At 41.3% G+C, this 27632-nt stretch overlaps 1 protein-coding gene across 1 annotated transcript in view; it reads left to right on the forward strand.

Annotated features, from left to right (window-relative positions):
- The first annotated feature begins 8084 nt into the window (after nt 1-8084).
- The window catches only part of LOC124802615 (endoglucanase A-like), a 123507-nt gene continuing 103959 nt past the window's right edge, over nt 8085-27632 (forward strand). The window contains exons 1-2 of the mRNA XM_047263501.1: nt 8085-8232; nt 27138-27305. Coding sequence (XP_047119457.1) covers nt 8175-8232; nt 27138-27305 — 226 coding nt within the window. The 5' untranslated portion in view covers nt 8085-8174. The remainder of the gene's footprint in view (nt 8233-27137; nt 27306-27632) is intronic.

Consider the following 27632-nt stretch of genomic DNA (forward strand, 5'->3'; position numbering starts at 1 on the left):
ACATCTAAATGTTAGGCCAATAGTCGAAGAAAGAGAGGTAAAGAAAAATATGATAGATAATGCAAACATAGTTCAGTATCCAAACTGAGCCCGGTGGCGATGTGTTTAGCACGCGGCTCTCGCATTTAGGAGGACAACGGTTCAAATTCGCGTCCGGCCATCCAGATTTTTTTCCGTGATTTCCATAAAGCGGTGCAGATAAATGCTGGGATGGTTCCTTTGAAAGGGCACTGCCAATTTTCTTCCCAATTCTTCGAACAATACGATCTGGTGCTCCGCCTCTGATGACGTCAATGTCGACGGAACTTAAACCCCAGTCTTCCTTTTTTTAGATCAGGATTCAAAATAGAAGAAAAAAGAAAAATAAATATCACCATGAAGTGTCAAATAAATGTAATGAAAGTGGACTGTTATAAATAAATAAGGAAATTAGAACCTAAACAACCAGAGGTCGCTGTTGAACATGTTGCATAAGATTTACTTGTGAAAACTGAAGCAAATGTATCTTGTACGAGATCAAAATCGAAAGTTCACGGACTGGCATTTAAAAATGATAGGGTAAAAAGCTTGGGTAAAAAAAATCCATCTACTCTTTGAACAACTTCCTCCTGCGAACACGCTATTTTTCTCCTGAGATTGCATTAAGCTTGGAGTAGCCGTAGGTAAGAAACTGGACTCGCTTGTGAGAGAAACTCGACTAAAATCCCCGTCTGGGCATCCGTATTTGAGCTTCCGTGGCTTCTGTAAAAGATCAGTGCGAATGCTGAATGTTTCCTTTGAGGGAGAGCAGGGTCGAATTTCTTCCCTGATATTTTCTGTTGCGACCTTATAGTCTATTTCTAGTGATCTCATCGCCGACGCAACGTTAAATCCTGATCTCCCTTCCTGCTCCCAGTCTATTGTGGGCTGTAGTTCGAATTCTGAATACATCTGCATGCAGCTGCCAAACTATGTTCTTTGCATTCAAAACAGATGCTGCCTACGAACTGCCTCCGATTTGGGGTACATGGAAGTTGGAGGGCTGCAAATCAGATGAACTGTGTGGTTAAGACACATCAGTCCTTAACTCGTAGCTTCGTGAGAAAACTGCAGTACTCCAGTGCCATACTATGTCACTCCCATGGCGGGTGGTCCTCCGACTTAGCCATCCAGTTGTAATGAGACCTGCAACTTCAAATGAAGCCATGAAATACGTCATTTCCACATATGCTCGTCATCCCCAGAGGTAGAAACAGCTACAAGTGAGGAAAGAAATCTTAATATCGATTGAGAATTAATGCCTAAACCTTTCATTTTGTAATTTTCATAATTTTTATTACTTTCATGTCACTATTAATCGCTTCTGGCCTTTCTTTTCTCTCGCTGAATGTGCCTTTATAGGCGTGATTTATCGGTCCTTGATTTTTCAGTACCACTTTATATGCTTCGTCAGCTGCCTATGACGCCCAAATGACAGATCGCTTGCGTTGCCTAACTTAAATCCTCTTTCCCTTAAGAAGCCCTGCAACAGGGTGTTTCTCAATGTTTCGACGATTTCAGATTTTAGCAACGCGCATTGACGACAAGATACAGGGGCAGTGGTGCCGTCTATTAGAAGTGTGGAGTGCCAAGTTTCATTCTCTGTCAAGGTCAGTAATCATATTGTACAGCTCAAAGATACGTCGTGCGTTTTGCTGTGGAATGCTAATTTCGTTACTGTGAATCTGTCTTACGTGAGCAACGTGAAATTTGTACGAATTTCAAGATTCAGCAGCATAATCCAGTTCCTCCTTGTGTGTGAGACACTTCTATGCAACGGCCAGCGCATCGAATCGGAAAACCAGCTCTCGGAAAACTGTCTGAACTCGCGAGAACATGGAACGCGTACGTAGCAGTTTACAGGCGAACCCTCATCGTTAGTTACGAAACGTGCCCAATGTTTGCAACAGTTAAAAGATCGAATTCACGATGAAATTTCCAGAATTCCACCAGCAACAACGAAAAATTGGTTCAAAAACATTGTGAAACGATTCGAGTATTGTGTAGCCACGAATGTTCGCCATTTGTCCGATGTAGTGTTTTGTAAGTAAATTTAAATAAACGCTGTACCTTGTGCAAAATGTTCAACTTTGTTTCACGGTTACTCTGTGTGTTATTCAAATTTGAAGTCGTCAAAACATTGTGAATCACCATGTAGTTACTTTTGTTGATTATTTGCTAAGCTTGGTTGGCATTTTATCTCTCCGCCATGAGACGACTCAGTGCTGTTAACGCACAGAACAAGGGTTAATGTGATACATTTATCAACATAACTTGCACATCTGACCAGTTGGACAAATTTTGTCCTTGCCCTCATAGTACAGATAGCATTTAGAGCCTTAAGATTCAGTTATCTATACTTCATTAATTCTCAAGAGGTAGTCACCGGGCTCCAGTTAATGAACAGAACAAGTTTCCTTCTCTATTTTATTTAGCTTAGTAACATTTCTTTTGTCATTTCCCACAGCCTTGATTTTTATGCGTATATTTCAGTGCTTGGTAGGAGATTCTCAAATGCCAGTTTAAAAGTTTCGTAACAGCGTAAGTTCCACTGTAGGATGATATATTCAAAATCTTGATAATTTTCGCTGCGTGCTTGACATTAATCATCTAGCAGTTAGGTTTGAAGGAATTCTTTGTTTCCAAATACTTCATGGTAACACAGTAGGGTCTCTGCAACGGATAACGAACATCTTTAATTTCTGGAAAAAAAGGACAGGTAGTAGACTTCTGCGCTATTTTGCAATATTTAAAATAATGGAATAGTTCCACCCATTGAGGTTTTGTTTGGTATCGCTGAGTCTTTGAATAAGTGGTCAAATTGTTCAAATGGCTCTAAGCACTATAGGACTTAACATCTGAGGTCATCAGTCCCCTAGACTTAGAACTACTTAAACCTTACTATTGTAAGGACATCACACACATCTATGCTCGAGACAAGATTCGAACTTGCGACAGTAGCAGCAGCACGATTCCGGACTGAAGTGCCTTGGACCACTCGGCCACAGCGGCCGGCGAATAGGTGTTACTGATCCTATACGATTAGAGGCATTCCCATTCCTACGATCGTTGCAGAGGCCTATTATAACACGGTTATGTACACGAAAACGTATTCCATATGTAATGTACGCTACTTATTATTTCCTGTACATCATCCTTGAAAATATTGCATAAGTAATTAGCAGTATGACCACTTCCACTTTAGTATTTACGTATTTGTTAACTGCCATCATAATATATTACTGCTAGAGGTAAACAGCATTTACAATATGTCGACGATATATATTCTGGCGTTGCTCAAAATATTTATCTTTTGTATTTTTCATCTCTTCGGACACTGTTGGTCGTTAAAATTGCAGAACAAGAATGGACAGCTAATAACGAAATTTTGCTTGTTATGCATATACAGTATAACAGGCCCACTAATAATGGAATTAACTGGTGATTTTGAATATATAGGATGTGAAATTTACTATACGATGCTGCCACCTCTGGTGGCAACATAGGCTTTAAAACCGGCTGGACATCGAGTCGAACTGAGCTTGGATGACATGTCATTAATTGCTGTTTCAGTGATATGTCAGTGTTCATCAATCTCTGTGTCAAGAGAGTGACGTCGTGTTATTCTCTCGGCAGCCCATGGTCAATAGTTTTCACTGACTGAGAGATCTGGAGAAAATGTTGGACAGGGCTATAGTCGAACTACTTTGTATCGAGGCAGGTCAGGACAACAAGGAAAACAAGCGGTCTTCCATTATATTTTTAAAAGATGACATCACAGACATCTAGACGATAAAGTACAGCCAGTGGCCTTAACGCGTCAGAAATACAGCGGCTGCAGTCCAATGGCACTCCTGCCAACATGCCATGCGCTGGAAAAATAGTCTGGTAACGTTCTGCTCGCAGACTCCAGTAATGGATATGTGCTTCTTAATGAAAACGTGAACTCGTCTCAAAATATGACGTGGTGCCACTCTTCTGACCTGTGTGGTCTTTCGGCGTACTCCTGTAGGAGCGTCTCTTTCTACTGCCTCGCCAAGGGCAGCCAAAATATTGGCCCCGTGCTAGCATTGTTCGTCCAATTTTTCGTGTGGACGCTGTAAATTAGCCAGTTTCCTGAATCAAGGTAGCTGACGTGGCTGAGTCAACAGTGTGTTCGTCCTCACGGACTGTTGGCATACTGAAAAGAAATATTTTCAGTTCTCGTCCTGTCGGACCTGTACTACCACGTAAGATTGTGCATGTATGACGACTGTAAACAGGTCAGAGGTAAACAGGTCAGAGGCAAACAGGCCCTATTTTGTGTCGAAGAGGCGTCGTCTCCGTAAGATAATTTTTATGCCGTTGGCAAAACCTGTATTTTTAAAAAGTCACTTTCATCTTACCATATGAAATTTCTCCTTTATTACCATTACTGACTTGTGTTGTGTCACCACACTGCTGTAAACCTTCACAAGGCAAAAATTGCGACTATCAGCATTGTTACGTATTTTAGCGTTATACATGCATTTGACCCATTCTTGCCTGGGTGTAATTTTATGCGTTTGACTTTATGTCAACCACGACTGAATTTTCTCTATGAAAAGAATCGATACTATATTCGCATTGCAGTCGTTGTTTCTAGCCAAAGACGGCAGTAATATTGCGGAATGGTAATGCGCAGCCTCAACAGGACACCATCTTGCAGCTGTCGAGTTCCTACACACTCTGATAATAGTTATCCTCATTACACGGGACGTACAGTCTGTTAACTAACAGCTTGGTCGGCATTACACACATATGGTAAAACATATTGGCTTTGTTTTTTCACAACTTTAACAAAGACAACCTTTTTCCTTCATGCAATGTCCATAGAGCATTCCATTTAAATTGAATTCTTGACTAAGATGCACAAGAAGTGACACGAGTGCAGCTTACGTGTGGCGATTATCGAAGATAGTTGATGCAGACTGCCATACTTTATTTCATCGACAAAAATGAAGACTCGATACTGCAGGACAGTGAGCCGTAACACCACAGAAGGCTTTGCAGCGAATGGAAAAAGGAGGAAAGTATGCAGGTACTGCATTGGCCGTTACAGTTTTCTGACTTTTATCCTATAAAAATGTACTGTTTTGCATTAAAAATAGTTACCAGGAAAAAAGATCTTCGCGTTGGAGCAGCTTTCAACGCTAATTCGACGCATTTGGATGTCTCTTTCACGTGAATATGCGGAAAACCTGGTTTCAAGCATACCTCGGCCATACCAAGCAATTATCGAAGCTGCAGGTGACTGGATGAATTATTAATTGTAACTGAATTCTTCTTTCGTTCATAGCGATGTATGTTTATGTGTTAGTTCCCTGTCAAATACATCTTTCTACTGATTAATCGACCACGAACTCACTCCACAGACTGTAACACGATCTTCTCACAAGCAATGAACATTAGAACTCGATTTCTGAACTGCGCACTCTTCGCTTATACACAAAATTTAGATGGTGACCCTTTGAGAACTTCGTGTGATTGCGTTGAAATATCAATAGTGACAATTTTACGATTTCGTATGCTACCTTCATCCACCTGCAATTTCTATTACCAGCCGTTTGCTATTAACCCCATCAATAACAATGGATCTTCCATCCATCTAGTACCAGGGGTATGGGGGTTCTTTATGTCCATCACAAAAATTAAAAAAAGGTCGTTGATTGTTGTTAACTCATATTAATTAATAACATACTTTTTCAAAAAATGGTTCAAATGGCCCTGAGAACTATGGGACTTAACTGCTGAGGTCATCAGTCTCCTAGAACTTAGAACTACTTAAACCTAACTAACCTGAGGACATCACACACATCCATGCCTATGGCAAGATTCGAACCTGCGACCGTAGCGGTCACGCGGCTCCAGACTGTAGCGCCTAGAACCGCTCGGCCACTCCTGCCGGCTACCCCATCCGGCCAACATACTTTTTAAATAGGTGTAGATGTACAGGCAGGGTACAGAGCCTGAAAATATCCATTTACACAGTCTTAGCAATAGCAGCAATAGCAAAGCATTTTTCGTAATTTCTACACGCTGGGGAGTAGTAGTTTATTACCATGGATATCGTTAATAGACGTAGACTTTTACTCGCAACATACTCTTTGAAGATATACAGATGTGTAAGAAGGTTTCTGAATCAGAAAATATGAATAGGCTATTGTGCAGTGGAAAGTGACATATAGCGCTAACACTAGAAGTTTTGGGTTAAGCTTCACTGAAAAGATTAAAACAGTTACGGAATCTGGTGTAAGAAATCATTAAAAAAAGTAAATACATTTTCAAAATTTTAAAATGCATAGTGCTTGACTAGATCAAAATATTTTGAAGAAGTGGTAATAAAGTACCCTCCCCTCCGCTCACACCGCTTGGTATTACGAGGGTAATACGTGTTAAGAATTTTCCTTTGTCATTGAACTGGGAAGTAATATTCGAACTGCTAAAGTGGCTGAGAATACAGCGTCATAGCAAGGAAAGCTTGAATCTCAATGGGGAGCGCTGTTTTGTCTCCGATGTATGTGAATTTACCACGAGGACAAGGAAAGACAATCCATATGAACTGCAGTATAAGCCTCTACTGGTTATGATTTAAATAACTGAGGGGATGCTTTTCTTTGTAGACTCTTTGAACCAGCAATCTTACCTCATCATATTATGTGGCTGATCGATCGCGCAGCTCCAGAGGTTCAATGCCGATGTGAAATATCGTTGGTTCCAACAAGATAGCACACAACCCCGTACGTCATTACTGACGTTTCTTTAGACAGACACTGAATCAAACGTTCCATACAAAGTACGTAGTGGTAATACTAGGATGCAATAAAAAATGGGATCAACGTGTAATTCCAGCGTTTGGGAAAATCTATTGAATTTGCATTCCTTATCAAATAGACATGATAGCAGACGCGGGAAATGCCCAAACACACGCTGATGTAATAACAGATCAATGAAGGACGTACCAGAGTGTAACAGACACTCTCGGGGAAGGTAATGGCATTCTGTGTCAGAAAAGTGACGTTGTTCCCGGAAGATTCTATTGGATAACTGTAGAGAATCGCTGTTAGAGGAAGATTCGGTGACGATTATGCTATTACTATCGTATGTATCATGTACATATCATGAGAATATGGTAAAAGAGTTTAAAGACATATATACAGATATTTTTGTCTCCCTCAGTACTCAAATGGGCGGGAAATTGCTAATATTGGTACGAGAAACCCACTGCCACGCACTATACTATGGGTTGCGGAATATTTAACTACGAAGATGTGGAATTTATAATGTATTATTGACTATATATTTACTGGTATTCTAGGTTTATACTTCAGAATGTTTTAATACCATGGAAAAATGCCTGTAAAGTGACCAACGATAATATTATGGCAGCTTCAGTAAATAACGGCTCTACAGCATTTTCACATAATATTTTCTTCTCGACGATTATCAAATACGGCTGAATACTGTTGAAGGCTACGAAGATGGACGCCTTCGACTCTTATGCGGAGGGCAAAGAGACAGACGATCGTGCATAATAAAGCCTGTCATTGTCAGTTTCCTTCTTTCCGCTGTTTTTTTTTTCCTTCTCTTATGCTGTGTATTCCAAATTTTTGTATTTGTTATTTGTTTCTTTACTTATTTTCAGATACAGCCTGCTGTTAAGTTCTTGTAGCAGATATACTTCAAGATCCGTATTGTAAGGTTATTGTCATGGATGCAGCATATGATGTGTAGATTTGTTCTTTCACCTATCGTATAAACAAGAATGATCTGTTCGTGAACTAGAAGTATCGGTAGTAGTTTTCAGACCTCATTATTGACAAAGCGTATAAAGTGGTAACTGTTGCTCAGTATGTGAAGGTCACCTTCTCTTTGGCTCGTTAGCTTCACCACACGGTCCATTGTCTCGGCCAGTATGCCGTGCGGGCTTTGATCAGGCACAGTCGGTCGCGTGACGCGCGCGACCGCCGCCATTGGTCTTGTTGTCGCGGCTCGAGCACAAAGGCGTGCGGCGCGGCCCGCCGCAGACGTCGGCTGTTATCGCAGGTGGCAGGGGCTGCGCGGCAGACCCGCGACACACGGCTACCTGCAGCTATAAATGGCGTGCTGGGCGCTGCAGAGTGCCGTGTGCATCCGTCATGGCGTCGCTGCGTTCGATCCTCCTGCTGCTGCTGAGCGCAGCCGTCACCTGTCTCGGTAAGTGGGGAAGGTACACAGTCAACTGTGAAGTGTGGTAAAAACACGAACCTCTGTAGACTCACCTTAAGGGGACCACACCGTGGTTCAGGTCGAAAAAAATCGATTTTCGGTTTTCATCATATTTCGATTAAGGTTTTATTTGAGTACTCTGAAAAAGATTTTGCTGAAACAATTTTTTTCGAGCATTTAAATAGCATTTTCCTACCACGTGTGTTTATGTGCCACGCCCACTTTTCTGTCACCCACTTTGCTGCATATATTTTTGATCTTGCAATGTAGGGGTACATTGCACGTTAGGGATTATTTTTTTTTACTCCTGAGTCTGTTGGCTATCCTTGGAATTTAATGGTCGGTATTATTTTGTTTCTGCTGTTTGTAAACAACACGCTTTCAAATACGCGGTTAGTTTTGTTCAAGTGTGACTGCGAGTAGTTGTTATACTTACGTTTATAGCGCTTGTTTACAAATGTACTCACCTCTTTCACAGCCATTTACAGAGAAGCTCCTGAAAGTTAAGGCTATATCTAACGTCCTCTACTGATGATAAGCCATGTCATGGATTGTGTAGATCAGGAGTAAAATTCGTGGTGCAAATACAATAGGGCTCAGACAACTGGAGAATCTTATTCTCACCAGCATTCTCTTCCTGCTCCTGTTATTACAGCAATTAAACCTATTTTCCGAGACCTGGCTCATCCTGACCTTCTAAGGAAATGTCTGCATGGGCAGACACAGCACCCAAATGAATGTTTCTACAGCATAATTTGGAACTGCCTTCCTAAAACTGTATTTGTAGGCATGCATACAATGAAACTAGGAGTTCATGATGCTGTTATTACATTCAGTTGTGGTAATATGGGAAAGTGTTGGGTACTTAAAATGCTGGGAATTAATCCTGGTAAAAATATGATCACTGAGCTGCAACTTTGCGATAAAATGAGGATATCCGATGCAAAAAGATCTGCAACTAATTTGGAAAAGAAAGCAAGACAAACATTCAGAAAGGTGAAAAAGAATCTGGAAGACCTGCTAGAGGCCAAATAATGGCCATCATCTGCAGCAGGACAGTTTTAGTTACCTGTAAGTAACAAATTTCAAAAGTTTCTTCGTTATAGTCAATTTCCCGCAAACTAAAATTTTCAGTATGTATGCCCCATTATATCAGAAACTATCATAGATAAATGAATGAAATTTTCAGAGATTCTGCATAACATAAAACGCCACCTCCGGTACCACATTCATTAATATTACTCCATTAGATAGTTCACAAAAAATATTTTCTACAGAAAAAATTTAATGTTCTTTGTTAATAAATTTGAAAAAGTATTTCTTGAAAACTATAAAATGGATGAAATAGAGTTTAGTACAGTTGACTCTATTAGCATCATGTAACATACAGTAAAAATATTAGAGTCCTGCATCAAATAGTTTTTACAGAAATGGGTCAAATACTTGCCTAAATTAACTTGGGGTAGATAGGCAGGGTGTGGTCCCGTTAAAATCTCTCTAAGTTACTACTCCAGCGATTAATCTTCAGAGAAGGTTCTTCGCTAACACATATTGAAGACGTTTCTAGACTTCCAGAAGCATGGAATCTCTGCTCTACATCTAAATCTGTACTCTGCAGAGGCTGAGGATGTTTCACCTTGTACCACTTACGCCATTTACGTGTGGATGGTGGAAAGGTGAAGTCCAGCTGCTAGACGGATCAATCGGCCCCGACCGACCGTCGTGTCATCATTTGATAACGGCGTCATTGGTATGGGCATGTGGTCACCACAACGCTCTCCCGGTCTTTGTCTTGTTTTTTGACTTTGGAGCCGCCACTAATCGGATGAGTAACTCGTTAGTTGGCCTCACGGGGTTGAGTGCACCCGCTATCAGCCATCCCAACAAGGACAAATTCCCCGGGATACCGAGAATTGAACCCGGATCCCCCACATGGCACTCACCTGTACTGCCCACTTTTTTCTTTTTTTCGAGAAAATCTCCGACCCAGCAAAAATAAAAAACATCTGCCTCAACCAAGGATCGAACCCTCGGCCTCCCGCATGCCAACCCAAAACACTGTCCACCGCCTTTTCTTTTTTCCCTCCGAAGCACTTACTTAAGGCAATGAATGAAAAATAAAACAAAAGAAGTCATTTCAACAAAAACAAAAGGGTTAAATCAGAAAAAAGTATATGAAGGAAAATTCCTTTAATTTTAAAGTGCGGAGTCCTTTCTTCTCCCGTCATTTCTACATCGTGTAGCATTTAAATCCAAACAAGAATGTCCACAAAGAAGAGGGGTGAGATTGCAATTCATCCGACTCCCTGTCGATGAAAAACAAGATACAGCATATTAGAAAAAAGCTCTCGTTAACGTGGCATCCTGAGCCACGTCCAATGGGCTGTGTCCATATATTGGGAAAAGGCCTCTGATCTGCGTCATATCCACTCCCCATCACGTACTAGACATAATGTCCAACAAGCCACATGATGGCGTTGTTCTTCGATCGGGGATAGATGGTTGAATTGGGACGCACGAGAATCTCCCCCCAAGATAGCCGCCTCCGACGTCCTGAGAAGGGAAGCCACTTGTTGGCGAAGCCATTTCCAATGACCATAACCGCAGAAGATCAACCGATGATATACTATATCAGTTTCATGGCAACGACTGCAGTGATTCGTTAGACAGAGGCCAATACGAAAAAGTCGCACGTTGGTAGGTACAATATCTTGAACAACTTGGTACCACAAGGACGCCACTTCCATCGGGAAAATCGGGAGGCTAACGTTAGACCAAACAATCATCCAATTCGTTTCTGGCAACAGGGCTGCCACAGAGGGAATGCAGTGAGGAATTGGCCAGCGGCATAACAGCATTTTTAGGGGGAGATTCGCTTGGGAATTCAAGAAAAAATTCCTAAACGTGCCTCAGTTTATAACTAATCCTACCAATATCTACTGGAGGTGTTAAACTCGCCTATCGGATACAGTCATGAATGCGAGCTGTAAGTGACTGGGGGGCACACGGACATGTTGAAACGGTGCGATGGATGAATAAGGCAGAAGCCTGAACTCGAATGTCAGGGAGGCCCAAATCTCCCAGCAGACGGAGGCACTCCATTACCTCGTAACGTACGCGAAATATGGAGTTGCGCCAGATAAACCTGCCAGTTAAACTTTGCAACTTGTGGTACATAATTGCGGGAAGTTGAAAGATTTGTGCAACAATATAAGCTTTACTTAACACATACGTTTCCATGGCCTGGACCTTACGAAGAAGTGAGAGAGAGCGACGCTCGTATTCAATGATTGCTCCCTGAATCTTATCCGTGACTGACTTCCACTTTATCGTAGCCATCTTTAGCGGATCACTGTCAACTATAACTCGTAACTATCGATAACGGGTGACCTTCAAAGCCCATGGAATTTCAACAGCGTCAAATCCTGCAGACTAAGCGACATTTCTGGTCATAACCCGCGCTCCCGTAAGACGACAAAAAGCCTCCAAAACTTCCGTCAGCATTGGTATATCATCAGGGGTACGGAGAATAACCATAAAGTCATTGAGCATATGCACGAATGGTAAACCTTTCTTCCAACAGCGACCAGCCACACAAACGAGCAGCTATAGGTCGCAATAAGGGTTCCGAAAAAAGCACGTAGAGTGGCATAGATAATGGACTCCCTTGAAGGATGCCCTGACACGCAGCGATGGGAGAAAGTAAGAGGGCCATTGACGTCAATTGACGCCCGAATACCAGTAATAAGAGAGCTAAACAACCGTCATGCAGCATCGTTGAAACCAACAGTCGAACTCATGGTAAAAATCAATGAAAAGCAAAGCGCTTGGCACGGGAATGGTGGAAGCAATCGAAATTAGATCATGACATCCAGCAACTGGAGTCAGGAGAGTACGACCCAGAAGACAACTTTGATTGTTCAAACGTTCAAATGTATGTGAAATCTTATGAGACTTAACTGCTAAGGTCATCGGTCCCTAAGCTTACACACTACTTAACCTAATTTATCCTAAGGACAAACACACACACCCATGTCCGAGGGAGGACTCGAACCTCCGCCGGGACCAGCCGCACAGTCCATGACTGCAGCGCCAACTTTGATAGCTCGCGATGATGATAGCCAACGACACCGATAATATGCTATTTACCGCTCGCGCCACTATTTTATAATCATAGCTGAAGAGGGTTATCGGGCAGACCTGATCCACATGCAAAAATCCTGGCATCTTGGGGATCAGGACAACTTTAGCAACCTTAAAGCTGGGTGGCATAAGGCCTCCGTGGAATACTTCATTCATCATAGAAGTTATCGTATCTCCTATCAAACTCGAATATAAAATTCTTTGGGAAGGCCATCGAAGGCAGGCGATTTGTGGGAGGGAATACGAGCCACAATATCAAGCACATCATCGTGATGGAATACAGAGAAAAACTCTTTCTGGAGAGATGGCCTAACAATACTATCAAGGAGGGAGGTAAAATCAACAGACAGTAGACCGTCTGGATCCACTTCAGTATGAAGTTCGGAAAATTACTGTTAAAATTCACGCATGATATCAGATTGGGAGGACCACTCACGTCCATCTACAGAACGAATGGTAGTGAGACACGTCCTTTGAGATCGTTTGTGAAGAGGAAGAAGATGACGGAGAGAAAATGGTTCCAATGGCTCTGAACACTATGGGACAACATCTGAAGTCATCAGTCGCCTAGAACTTAGAACTACTTAAACCTATCTAACCTAAGGACATCACATGCATCCATGCCCGAGGCAGGATTCGAACCTGCGACCGTAGCGGTCGCGCGGTTCCAGATTGAAGCGCCTAGAACCACTCGGCCACACCGGCCGGCCGATGTCGAAGAGAGTCCAAGACATCCTGCACGATTGAACGCGGCCGGGAACGCAAGCGGACACCATCCATTTGCCTACGTTTGAGTTGCAGAAGTTTTGCCTTTACACGGTGGACGTCTACGACTCTCAAGGGGGCATCACGAGCATTATCATAAAGATCGCGAAGGACAGCATAATAAAATTCCCTAGTTCGCCTTATTTCAGCCGCTTTTTCAGCGCTAAAATGCTTGAGTGTATTTCGAATCCGAGGTTTAGCAGAGGTAACCCACCATTCTAGAATTGAGGGATAACGCGCCTGGGACTGAATTGTCCGCCGCCATACGTCTGCGATGATGCCTTCCAGAGAGGGTTCCGTGAGATGTAGGGTGTTTAGCTTCCATAAGGGGCGCGAAAGATGGACCAACTGCGGGACGTGGTTAAGAGTAAAAAAAAAAAAAAATGTTTCAAATGGCTCTGAGCACTATGGGATTTAACATCTATGGTCATCAGTCCCCTAGAACCTAAAACTACTTAAACCTAACTAACCTAAGGACATCACACACATCCATGCCCGAGGCAGGATTCGAACCTGCGACCGTAGCAGTCGCGCGGCTCCAGACTGAGCGCCTAGAACCACTAGACCACCGCGGCCGGCGGTTAAAAGTCATTGAAAAAGCACAGTGATCAGTGAAAATGGCAGGAATTACATCAATCGGTAGAAGCTGATTACAGATGCGGCCAGATAAATAACAGCGGTCCAATCGGCTACTTTAGGCAGCTATAGAAAACGTAAACCGCACCAATGCAGGATATCTGCAAACCCAAGCATCTTGGAGATGCAAAGACGTCACAATATCAGTAAGTTCACGACAATATGTATAATTGTGGGTCTGATCTACAAGACGTAAGACTTAGTTAAAATCGCCCCCAACAAAACCTTGCGCGGGTTCCGTCGGAGTAAATAAACAACTTCTTCCTTATAAAACCACTCGCGGTCAGAGAACGACTGGATCCAGACGGAGAGTAAAGAAAAATTAAGGTGAGGTCATAAAAGCTACAGCCTATGCCGCGACCATCATCTAGCGTTTCGAAGTCCGTCAGCGGGAATCCATCTCGATAAAGCAAAGCCATACCGGTAGAATTTTCAGGCGCGACATTGAAAAACATAGAGTATCCAGGAAGACAAAACGCATCAAATAAAACCTCCTGTAAACACGCGATATCAGCTTGGGAATCGTAAATAAACTGGCGTAAAACAGCAAGCCGTAATTGTGTAAGTAGGCTGTTTATGTTTTCTTATTGGTAACGCCACGTAGCGCTCTGTATGAAAATCACTGGCTGTGCTGTGTGCAGTCTGTGGCTACTTTGCATTGTTGTCTGCCATTGTAGTGTTGGGCAGCTAGATGTGAACAGCGCGTAGCGTTGCGCAGTTGGAGGTGAGCCGCCAGCAGCGGTGGATGTGGGGAGAGAAATGGCTGAGTTTTGAAATTTGTAAGACTGGATGTCATGAACTGCTACATATATTATGACCTTTGAACACTATTAAGGTAAATACATTGTTTCTTCTCTATCAAAATCTTTTATTTGCTAACTATGCCTATCAGTAGTTAGTGCCTTCCGTAGTTTGAATCTTTTATTTAGCTGACAGTAGTGGCGCTCGCTGTATTGCAGCAGCCTGAGTAACGACGATTTTTGTGAGGTAAGTGATTTGTGAAAGGTATAGGTTAATGTTAGTCAAGGCCATTCTTTTGTAGGGATTTCTGAAAGATTGCGTTGCGCTAAAAAAATATTGTGTGTCAGTTTAAGCACAGTCATGTATAAATTTTTCAGAAGGGGACGTTTCAATTGGTAACAAATCCTATTAACATTGAGGGTTAGAAATGTATATGCCTGCATCCGTCAGCACTTGTAAGGTCAATGAAACAATACTAATGAAAATGCACTCATCACGCCCTTCTCTCCCCAACGTCCGGAGGCGGTGGAAAGAAGGTATAATTCTAATCCTCCCCGCCGCAAGCTGATGAATCCACGTATTTCTTTTTACGACGCGCTGCTGCACGTGCAGGTTGAAAACGCTGTTTCGCACCACTCCCTGAAAATACATGTAAAAGGGTTGGGGGCACGTCAAGCTCTTATTTGATAAAGGAGCCATCTTCACTGCACTCATCGAAAATCAGTTAGCACAACTCAGAACGACTTACAGCAACATCAGGTACAGAAGAGACAGGTAATGCAGTGCCGGTGTTGGATTGCATCACCTGGTCATCAGGATGAGAATCCTGTTATCCCACCGTCTCAGTGTGGAGGAGGGGTGGTATTTCATTGGAACACTGTAAGGAGTGGACAGCTGGCAACGTCTCTGCGATAACATCTGAACTCACGGGAAACGTCGCGTCTACAGGTGAAGTGGGGAACGCAGATGCAGCACAAATTTCAACATCAACAGAAGCAGCTACATCATCTCTGGTAAAACTGGAATCACAATTAACGTCAGAAGACAACTCATTGGCGCCAGAATGTGCATCCTCTGTTAACGCCGTATCAGAAGAACGAGACTGGAGAGGGGCGTTCTCGAAATCTGTACCGTCCTCAGTCCGCCAGCGTTTGACTTGTGCCGTCGTCTCGTCATGGACAGAAGCCGCACCGGAGCGCGCCGGTAACGGTGGAAATTTGCGAAGAGTAGGGGGTAATGTTGCCCCACCATCGCTCTAAGCTGGAGATTAACTCTCAGTAGACTGCGAAGACATTATGTCTTCCTATATTAAAGGAAGACTTTTTGATAAGACGGCGTCAGAACAGTAGTACGGCGCGGACAATCGGATCTGAGATGACCGATTTCGTTACAGAGAAAACAGATTCCTTCTTGCGCTGCATACGTAACATGGATCCGGTAACCACAAACAGTTACGTGGAAAGGAATATTCTTTTTAACGCACATGTCCACAGTGCGGATACCATTACAACACTGGAAGCGACGTTATGCTGACCATCGTTCTCATCGGATATGTCGTATTACTCCAAACGGAAGTAATGCTGTTTTAAGAAATGAATCGAGCACTTCCAGAGGAAGGTTATAAATTCTAACCGGAGTACACTCGAGTGCCGCATTTTCAAGAAGAAATTGACTAGCGGAACCATCTCGATCTGTAAACAACGCTTTGGAACCAACCCGAGAGAGAAGCCGTTCTACTTGAACAGGATCATAAAACTTTACAAAGAGCGCAGACAAATCAGAACCAAAGTAAGCAGTATCTAACTGATCAAGTGTATCACGAATAACATCAGCCAACCAATTGTGAATTTCTAAAGAGCCGGGCTGAACACGACGCGTACTCTTGTCAAAATTAAAACGAACAGTAGCTCGACGAGGAATAGGAGACTCGACAGACACCACGGCGCGGGCAGCAAACAGCGCCGTCTAGAGAAAAACGACAACAAACTCCGCTACGGAACTACGATGTGACTCCGGCCGATACACCAACAAGACTGAGTAGCTTCGACACAAGCGGCGCTGCGGCACGGGCGGAAGTTAACTACAACCTACTCGCTGGACACACAAGGCGACAATATCCCACTCAGCTACGGAGTGTATATCGAAGCTTGAAAAGATTAATGAGTTAAACGCTTCTTTTCGTGCAGTAGTTTATCTTGTCTTCGCGATCCGTATGGGAGCAATTATTACGGGTTGTAGTATAATCCTACATATCTCACTTAAAGCTGATTCTTGAAACTTTGTAAGTAGGTGTCAGGGAATATGTTGGGCCTGTCTTCGAGACTGTGCTAGTTTATGTTTTTAGGCACATCCATGAAGCTCTGCTGTTGGTCGAGCAAACACGTGACCAGAAGTTTTTTGTTCTCTGTAGGTCCATTATGACCAGCGGACATCGGCTGGTACGTACTTTCCAACTGAATAAACTTTACCAACAGCCGTACACTCTAAGATGTTTTATTTCATTTCGAACGCAGCCAGTTTCGGCAATTCATTTTGCCATCTTCAGGTCCCATACGCTTTTTTCCGAATCAACGAGCTTATCGTATAGCGCCATAAAACTGGATATCGTGAATCCCAATCGTTGTGCAGCTGACTCATACGAAAGCGTGACAGCAAGTTTACTGAGCTGAAAAAATATTTTTTGTTTCCCTTATATGAGGGCTTGCTGAACAGTAACGCGTCCGAATTTGTTATGTAAGATCTCTTAAAATTTTTTAAGTTAAACAAACCTTATTAACATTCTGCATCTTTATTCTTCACGTAGACATATTTTCAGTCCTTTGCTGCTACAGGTCTTAGAACTGTAGTGTGAACACGGTGATGTGTAATGTAACACTGTCGGTGTGTGAGAAACAGCGTGCTGTAATCGAGTTTCGAATTTGAAGCGTTCATCAACACGTGGAACAGCCTCTCCTTCAACATAACAATGCCAGAACACATACGAGCGCCGCGACACCTGAAACAATCCGACGTTTTGAATTCGGTGCCATCGATCATCCTCCATACAGACTTTGTGCGATAAGCTTTTCATTTGATTCTAAAACTTAAAGAACATCTTCGAGGACTTTGACGGTGATGAAGCTGTGCAGGCAGAGGTGAGGTTCTTGCTCCTTCAAAGAAGTCAGACATTTTACAAAGACGGCATCAATAAACTTTTCTCTTGTTGGGAGAAATTTATTCGTTACCATGGTGACTATGACGATAAATAAATATGTACAGATGGAGAATAAGGATGTAGAATGTTAATAACGTTTGTTTTATTCCAAAAGCTTCAAAAGTTTTCACATAAAAACTATCTGCCATTTTAGGAGACTAAGTACATTTTTCGTGAAACGTACAATTTCACATTCCTGAAGACTATCTCTGTAGCCGAAAGTTTTGCGTCGCTGCCTTCAGGTTTGATGGTGCTGGCTTCGATTCCAATATCGCTTCCGAATTTTCCTGAGGAAGGGAGATCTGGGACAGAGTCCGCTCGCCCTCGCGAGGCCAAATAAGGAGCTGCAGGAATAAAGAAATTAGGATTCAGCCACCGGCAGTAACGGCTGGAGAGATGTGCGACGTACAGGTCAAATGTCCCACAATCATAGACGGCTGCTCGTACTCTCTTGTAGGCAACAGTAGGTCAGTCGTAACAGTCCTGTTGCCTCATCCTTGAGCTGCGTTATTCATTTCTGATCATTTAAAGCAAGTTGCCAATCGTTCCACCATTTCGTTACAGACATCATTTTTCATCTCATTTACTGCAAATTTCAAGACCTTTCACGTAGCACTTTAAAACAGAATGTACATTTTATAATGTTTAACCTGTAATAACATTAACAGTTCCATATTACGATGAAATATTTCCTTTCAGCAAAAAAGTAATAATAATGTATGGAAAAGAAAATAAAGAAAACAAAATAGAAAGTGCAAATTAGTTGACACAAACTAAAGGTATTAAGTGAAATAGTTAGTAATTATGGAAAAGAGGAAGATAGATAATGATAACTACTCGTCACTATCAATGATTTGATGGGAACGTATCGGATTTACATCAAGACTTATCCTTTCGATTTGACATTACGAGTTTTGTACGTAATTTGACTGTATTTCCTAAATTAATTCTATTTATAAGTGTTTCTTAAGCAGCAATAGTCAGTACTGCTTACATACCAGTACGAAGTACAGTTTAAAGACGTTTATTATCGTAGTTATTGCTCTCAATACTCGATGGTGCTTTTTAGGAAGAGAGATCTCTAAATGGTGTTATGCATCTATGGCCAGTATTTTCTTTATTTGTAAGCTTTTATGTAGCTGTGTTTGTACGTATTTCTATCTCTAATATTATTCTATAAGTGGCAGTCAAATGAATACGAGACAGATGAAAAAAGTAATTAAATTGTTTGTTATTTCAAAAGTAATCGCCGTAGCCTTTAATAGCCTACATTTGTCTCACTATGATACAATAAGATCAATGTGTTCATGGAAAACTGTTTGCGGTTGCCTAAGGAACCATGATTATACCCACGACTGCATCTCTTCGTCCGAAGCAAATCAAAGGCGACGAATATCTTTTTTCAGAGATCAAAAAATACGGAAATCGCTTGCGTAAAGATCAGAACTGAGAGGAGAATATGTACGGGCTTCCCAGAAAAACATCTGTAACGTTCTCGAAACAGTCTTTGCAACATGTGAGTGGTCTTCCAGAGAGATAGCTCTAAAGAAGCCTGCTAACCGTAGGAGAACACACTTCTGCCTTCGCCGCACAGCTCTTATTGTCGTCAGGCGCAGTGTATGCACTCATGCGCTTGACGCAAAGCGTAAAGCGGATTCAAAGATCGCACTTTGGTATGTTCTCATGTGTGTTAGTGGAAATCTGTAATCAATGGTGTTTATTTTTGTTAGCTTTTGTAGCAGTTCTTCGGCCTTGTCTCTTCTGTACATGGATCTTGAAGGAGAGTAGTTATTTATAATTCCCAGGTATCTTGTCGTGTGTTCTCGGGCTATGTTTCTCTTTTCAATTTTCACCGATATGTTTCTGATCAGTTCTGCTTTGAGAAGATGGCAAAAGGGCTTTGCTTCGGATAATCGTTAGTTTACATTGAGTACTCCAGTACTTCATGTGTTTTATCATACCCCTGGCATTTTCCTGTTTCAGGGGTTTTTCTTCTTCTTGTTATCGCTCTCGCGACATCCTCTCGCTCAAGAGAACAAGTGACGGTTTCAGTTCTGTAGCCAGTTCTAGTTTTATTCTTATGTTGGCGTGCATTTGTTAATCTGTGTTTTGATATATATATATATATATATATATATATATATATATATATATATATATATATATATATATATATATATAATGAGGTTTCGCAGTAAGTATTCTGCTGGGCCTCTCCCCCTTGCTTGCTCGTACCATCATCTTGTCTCAGCGTTGACAAAACCAGTGGTGATTTGCTTTTTCCTTTCAAAAATTATAAGGTAATCCCCATACGTGCACTTTAAATGGTGTTTCTGCAAAGTGGTCCCAATGTTGTTTCTTTGTCTGAAACGTTTTGTGTCTGTTTTTCGATACTTTAGATGTTTGTAGTCCTTCTTGTCTTCCTCTGGCGTTGTTTTCTCATCGGCAGTATTCTCCAGGTTGCTTTGTTTGTTTTCATGTGGTCTCTTGTGACCATGGTTCTTTCAGTGCTCTTTTTGGTTTATTGTTTCTGTGTGTTATTGCTGTGCATGGATTTGATAACTTACGCTTCCTGTTACGTTTTGCAGATGATAATCTCACATGATATCACACAGTCTGTCCCAGTCTGCTCTATGGAGTGAGAGTCTGTCATTAGACACATCATCTGCTACATTACGGATCCGGATCTATATGTAACTGTATTAAGTTCAATTTATGTACAGCCTTCATGCACGGTCTAGTCTCCCATTTCTGCCACGGCTATTTTATTTACGATTCTGTTATACGAACCTTGCACCCAGCAGACTCCAGACGCCATATTTGTTTACAAATGTGACAGTATACATGTGATGTGTTACGAAAGGAACCTGTGACCACTGGAGGTACTCTATTTTACATATTTTATGTTTACCATTAGATATCAGTTTATTTTTTGTCAGAAGAAATCCAAAACCATGTTCAGAAATAGTGTCTTGTTTCTCCACTAGGCAGTGCCATAAGTTCCTCCAAAAATTCGTAACACAACACACACACAAATGCCATACTAACTAATGTAAATCCACACGATGATGGAGGTTTAAACGTTTGAAACGCGTCGTGGAAATAAATAAAACGGTGACTGGTAACAGTAAACTTGTTGTTTCATTTAATGTCAATAACAGTCACGTTAAAGGCTAATCTAAAATGTTCGCATTTAAAGTCACGTTGATGTCCTTCCACCAAATTCGCCTCAGCTGAACCCAATGGAGCACATGTGAGACGCCAGTTCGTTACCAACAAACCACCGGCCTTTACTGTACGGGAATTGCGTGACGTGTGTGAATACATTTAGTGTTTCTTATCGCCGAAAGGCACCAAGGATTATGAAATCCATGCTAAGCAGATCCGCTGATGTATTACATTAAAAACGCAGACCAGCAGTCTATTAAGCAGGTGGCACAATGTTTTGGTTCAGGCACCTCGCGAAATAATCGCGACGACTAAATCAAAGAAACTTGAGGTCGTACGCCGACTTATCGACGGTCTTGGCTCTCAAGTACCTTTCGTAACTGCTACAAAGAAAGGAGAATATGATAATTGCACCAGACATACCATCCTCCACACACCGTTAGCAGCAGATGTAGACAGGTTGACGAACGGTAAATGCAATCCATCTGCTCATTTATTGTTGTGTGACAATAATGAATATTCAAAGGGTAGCTCTTTACAGAACCGAATACATCAGTCCCCAGACCGACATTCTACAGTTGCCAGTTGCATGAAGGCTTTCCTTTACCTGAGGTGTGCACAGGTGATGGGATGGTTGTCCATTCGCTATATAGGGTCGGACATTGGTTGATAGCACCAAAGAACACATAAAATGTTACATAGTGCCCAAACTTCTAGGACAAATATGAAACAGGCGGTAGAAGATCCCAAAATGAGTATTCTGAGATAAAAAAACAATGGTCAGTTGCAATATTCCTGGATGACTTGAATAAGCAGGGTTTGTGAGCTATAGTTTATGAACCACTAACTTTTGATAATGAACTACCACCTGGTGCGACGACTCTGGTGACGGTATCTTGTAAGCAATACACAATGATTTGTGATGTGTCCACTTTGGTGTTTGTGACTGCTTGCAGCTCATGATTGATTGCTAAAGACGGAATATTGTAGGCACAGCTTAGATGACTCAGTTCTCAATACATTCATCCACCTCTGAGCATTGTACATGCTGTCAGTATCATCATAGGTTGAAAAAAACCGAAATGTACGTTAGTAAAGGCAGCAATAAAACCTAGATATTAAAAGAATTCTGCAAAAGATAAGACAAACTACAAATTTTCAAAGAACGACTCGATATGTAACATCCTATTTTGTGCAATAAATGCATTCTTGAATAATGAGAAAATCCTTTCTTTGTATGAAATTCTGTAATGTCTTTAATAAGATAGGTGTTCTTGTAAGTAGTGCATTGAAACGTCTAGTACCCAGGTTGTTGTTGTGGTCTTCAGTCCAGAGACTAGTTTGATGCAGCTCTCCATGCTACTCTATCCTCTGCAAGCTTATTCATCTCCCAATACCTACTGCAACCTACATAATCCTGAATCTGTTTAGTGTATTCATCTCTTGGCTCTCTCTACGATTTTTATCCTCTGTACTGCCCTCAAATACTAAATTGGTTGTCCCTTGATGCCTCAGAACATGTCCTACCAACCGATCCCTTCTTCTAGTCAAGTTGTACAACAAATTTCTCTTCTTCCCAGTTCTATTCAATACCTCCTCATTAGCTATATGATATACTCAACTAATCTTCACCATTCTCCTGTAGCACCACATTCCTAAAGTTCTATTCTCTTCTTGTCTAAACTATTTATCGTCTATGTATCACTTCCATAAGTGGCTACACTCCTTACAAATACTTTCAGAAACCACTTCCTGACACTTGAATCTATAATCGATGTTAACAAACTTCTCTACTGCAGAAACGCTTTCCTTGCCATTGCCAGTCTACAAAAAATGGTTGAAATGGCGCTGAGCACTATGGGACTTAACATCTGTGCTCATCAGTACCCTAGAAGTTAGAACAACTTAAACCTAACTAACCTAAGGACATCACACACATCCATGCCCGAGGCAGGATTCGAACCTGCGATCGTAGCCGTCACGCGGTTCCAGACTGAAGCGCCTACAACCGCACGGCCACTCCGGCCAGCGCCAGTCTACATTTTATGTCCTATCTACTTCGATCGTCATCAGTCATTTTGCTACCCAAATAGCAAAACTCATTTAGAAGTGCAAGTGTCTCATTTCCTAATCTAATTCCCTCAGCATCACCCGATTTAATTCGACTACATTCCATTATCCTCGTTTTACTTTTGTTGATGTTCCTCTTATATCCTCCTTTCAAGACACTGTCCATTCCGTTCAACTGCTCTTCCAGGTCCTTTGCTGTCTCTGACAGAGTTACAATGTCATCGTCGAACCTCAAAGTTATTATTTCTTCTTCATGGATTTTAATAACCACTCTGAATTTTTCTTTTGTTTTCTTTACTGCTTGCTCAATATACAGATTGAATAACATCTAGGATAGGCTACAACCCTGTCTCACTCCCTTCCCAACCACTGCTTCCCTTTCGTGCCCCTCGACTCTTATAACTACCATCTGGTTTTTGTACAAATTGTAAATAGCCTTTCGCTCCCTGTATTTTACCCCTACGACCTTCAGAATTTGAAATACAGTATTCCAATCAACATTGTCAAAAGCGTTCTCTAAGTCCACAAATGCTAAAACATATGTTTGACTTCCTTAACTATCTTCTAAGATAAGTTGCAGGGTCAGTATTGCCTCACATGTTCCTATATTTCTACAGAACCTAATCTGATCTTCCCCAAAGTCGGCTTCTAACAGTTCCTCCATTCGTCTGTAAAGAATTCGAGTTAGTATTTTGCAACCGTGACTTATTAAACTGATAGTTCTATTATTTTCACATCTTTCAACACCTGCTTTCTTTAGGATTGGAATTACTACATTCTTCTTGAAGTCTGAGGGCATTTCGCCTGCCTCATTCATCTTCCTCACCAGATGGTAGAGTTTTGTCAGGGCTGACTCTCCCAAGGCTATCAGTAGTAGCTACTAGGAGTGTTGTCTACTCCCAGGGCCTTGCTCTGTCAAACTCTTCACACAATATGATATCTCCTATTTCATCTTCATCTATATCCTCTTCCATTTCCATAATATTTTCCTAAAGTACATTGCCCTTGTATGGATCCTCTGTACACTCCTTCCACTTTTTGCTTTCCCTTCTGTGCTTAGAACTAGGTTTCCATCTGAGCTCTTGATATTCATACAAGTGGTTCTCGTTTCTCGAAATATCTCTTTAATTTTCCTGTAATCAATATGTATCTTAACCCTAGTGATATACGCCTCTACATCCTAAGATTTGTCCTCTAGCCATTCCTGCTTAGCCATTTTGTTCTTCCTGTTGATCTCATTTTTGAGACGTTTGTAATTATTTTTGCCTGCTTCATTTTCTGAATTTTTATATTTTCTCCTTTCATCAATGAAATTGAATATATCATCTGTTACCCAATTATTTCTGATAGCTATCGTATTTTTACCTACTTGATCTGCTGCCTTTACTATTTGATCTCTCAAAGCTACTCATGTATTTCTTTCCCCCAGTCTTGTCAATCGTTCCCTAATGCTCTCCCTGAAACTCTCTGCACCCTCTGGTTCTGTCAGTTTATCCAAGTCCCACCTCTGTAAATTCCCACCTTTTTGCAGTTTCTTCAGTTTTAATCTACAGTTCATAACCAATAGATTGTGGTCAGAGTCCACATCTGCCCCTGGAAATGTCTTACAATTTAAAACCTGGTTCCTAAATCTCTGACTTACCATTATACAATCTATTTGAAACTTTCCAATGTCTCCAGGCCTCTTCCATGTGTACAAGCTTTTTTCACGATTCTTGAACCAATTGTTAGCTATGATTAAGTTATGCTCTGTGCAAAATTCCACCAGGCGGCTTCCTCTCTCATTCGTTACCCCCATTCCATATTCACCTACTACGTTTGGTTCTCTTTCTTTTCCTACCATCGAATTCCAGTCACCCACGACTATTAAATTTTCATCTCCTATCACTGTCTGAATAATTTCTTTTATCTCATCGTACATTTCATCAATCTCTTCCTCATCTGCAGTGCTAGTTGGTATATAAACTTGTGATAGGTGTGGGCTTCATGTCTATCTGGGCTACAATAATGCGATAGCTATGCTGTTCGTAGTAGCTTATTCGCTTTCCTACTATTTATTCATTATTAAACCTACTCCTGCATTACCGTTATTTGATTTTGTACTTATAACCTTTACCCATGTAACCAGAAATCTTGATTCTCCTGCCACCAAACTTTATTAATTCTCACTATATCCAACTTTAACTTGTTCATTTCCTTTTTTAAATTTTCTAACGTACCTGCCCGATTAAGGGATCTGACGTTCCGATCCGTAGAACGCCAGTTTTCTTTCTCCTGCCAACGACTTTCTACAGAGCAGTCCCCTCCCGGAGATCCGAATGGGGGTCTATTTTACCTCCGGAATATTTTACCCAAGAGGACGACATCATCATTTAACCATACAGTAAAGTTTCATGCCGTTAGGAAAAATTACGGCTGTAGTTTCCCCTTGCTTTCAGCCGTTTGCAGTACCCGCCCAGCAAGGCCGTTTTGGTTAGTGTTACAAGGACGGATCAGTCAATCACCCAGACTGTTGCCCTGCAACTACTGTAAAGGCTGCTGCCCCTCTTCAGGAACTATATGTTTGTGTGGCCTCTCAACAGATGCCCCTCCGTTGTGGTTACACCTATGGTACGGCTATCTGTATCGCTGAGGCACGCAAGCCTCCCCACCTATGACAAGGTCCATGGTTCATGGGGGGGGGGGGGGAGGGAGGTATTATTTTGAGTATAGCTAAGTCCAGGAGGTAAATTTCGATGTGTGTTATCTTGATTAAGTGATCGGCGTAATTTGTGGTTTTGTGGTCTTATTTTGTATTCAGTAGGCAGCTGAGTATAAACAATTAGACTACAGTAATTCTTAGTTTCAGAAAAGTGACTTTTTAGGGCACATTTTGTTGTAAGATGTATTATGACTGCTGCAACACATATGACAGGTCTATTTTATTTCTCAAAACTTTCACCTTCCCCCAAGAGTTTCCACATAAGTATCCATTCCAATGTGAACATTAAATAACATAAAAGAAAATTTAAATAAGACCTAAGCAACATGGTATCTCTCAGACATACTTGGAGTTTTCTGAATAAATACATGGATTCTGATTATACAGTATAAAGAGTTCTGTGTTCAGTTATATTCCAGGTGTACAATAATCAATTTAAATAATATAATATTTGTGTCAATGTTACATAAGTTAAAAAGTCACTTACTGTTTCAACTTACTTTACAGCTAATTTATCATCTTCAAACCAAATTGTTGTTATTCTAAGTTTCGTTTACATAATTCTATCAGCTACTTTCCAGTCGAATTTCAAATTTTAATTATTGTGATGGACTCAGCACAATGAAATGATTTGCACAGCATTATGCAGTATAGTTACTTTACATGAATTGTACGTAAAAAGAGTGCAATAAAATAGGCATAAGAGATACAATTTGAAATTTACCTTCTGCCTTCATTAATGAGATATTATTCTGTTAGGGCTAAGTTCTAACTTTCTAATGTCAGGAAAACATAGATTACACTGGACTCGCATTTGGGGAGGACGATGGTTCAATACCGCGTCCGGCCATCCTCATTTAGGTTTTCCGTGATTTCCCTAAATCGCTCCAGGCAAATGCCAGGATGGTTCCTTCGAAAGGGCACGGCCGACTTCCTTCTCTGTCCTTCCCTAATACGATGAGACCGATGACCTCGCTGTTTGGTCTCTTCCCCCAAACAATCCAATCCAATCCAAAACACAGATTATAAATAAGAATTCATAACGGCAAAGACACAAATCCATTGAATGACAAACAAATTTTATTCAGAGTAACAGAGTGTTACTGAAACTTTATTTTCAAAAGATTTCACTGTTTATGATTTTGCCCTAAAGTCGTATTGAGAATCAGACAAGATACTATTTCACGTTTGAAGTACATGCAATATCCTATGCCATAGTTTAAATCCACTTCTTGCCACCTTCGTTATGTAAAAGGTGCAGGGGAAAATGATGTAATATTTTAGCAACTGAGAAACAACTCAAATTCCCTTGTGTTAGAATACAAATTGTTTTTAATATATTGTGTGTTACTTTCTGACATCAATTACATATGACATGAAAATTCTACTTTTGTAAATTAACTTAGAATCCGAATACAGCAGGGGCACTTTTCACTAGATATTGGTTTAATGGACATAAGTTATTTCTTCTTCCAGGTGGGACCTATGATTATGCGGAAGTAATTCAGAAGTCGTTACTGTTCTACCAGGCGGAGCGCACAGGCAAATTATCAGGAATGGATCCTTCTTTGTACTGGAGGAAGGACTCCTGCCTCGATGACAAAGGCCAGAATGGAGAGGATCTCACTGGTGGATACTTTGACGGTGAGTCACTTTTATTTGCGTGAATAATGGGCTAAATACATTCTTATTGTTTTAGTTAATGAGAAGGTCATAAAAATGAAAGAATTATTGACAAAAACTGCAGATGAAAACTAGAAGTAGAGCTCTTTTTTCCATTTGCAGAGAACGTTCTACCTGTTGATATATCAGAACACTCATCAAGGATCATATGAGAGTTTTCCACTGTTGGAATTCTTCTAATGTAATGCAGCTTTCCCACTATGTTTAAGTTAGGAATCCGAGGCTCAGGCTAGTGCACATTTTTTGATTAACTGATGCTAATGCTCTTCCTTGTCCGAGTAAGCGAAT

Source organism: Schistocerca piceifrons, chromosome 6 (assembly GCF_021461385.2).
Source record: "Schistocerca piceifrons isolate TAMUIC-IGC-003096 chromosome 6, iqSchPice1.1, whole genome shotgun sequence".
Lineage (NCBI taxonomy): Eukaryota > Metazoa > Arthropoda > Insecta > Orthoptera > Acrididae > Schistocerca > Schistocerca piceifrons.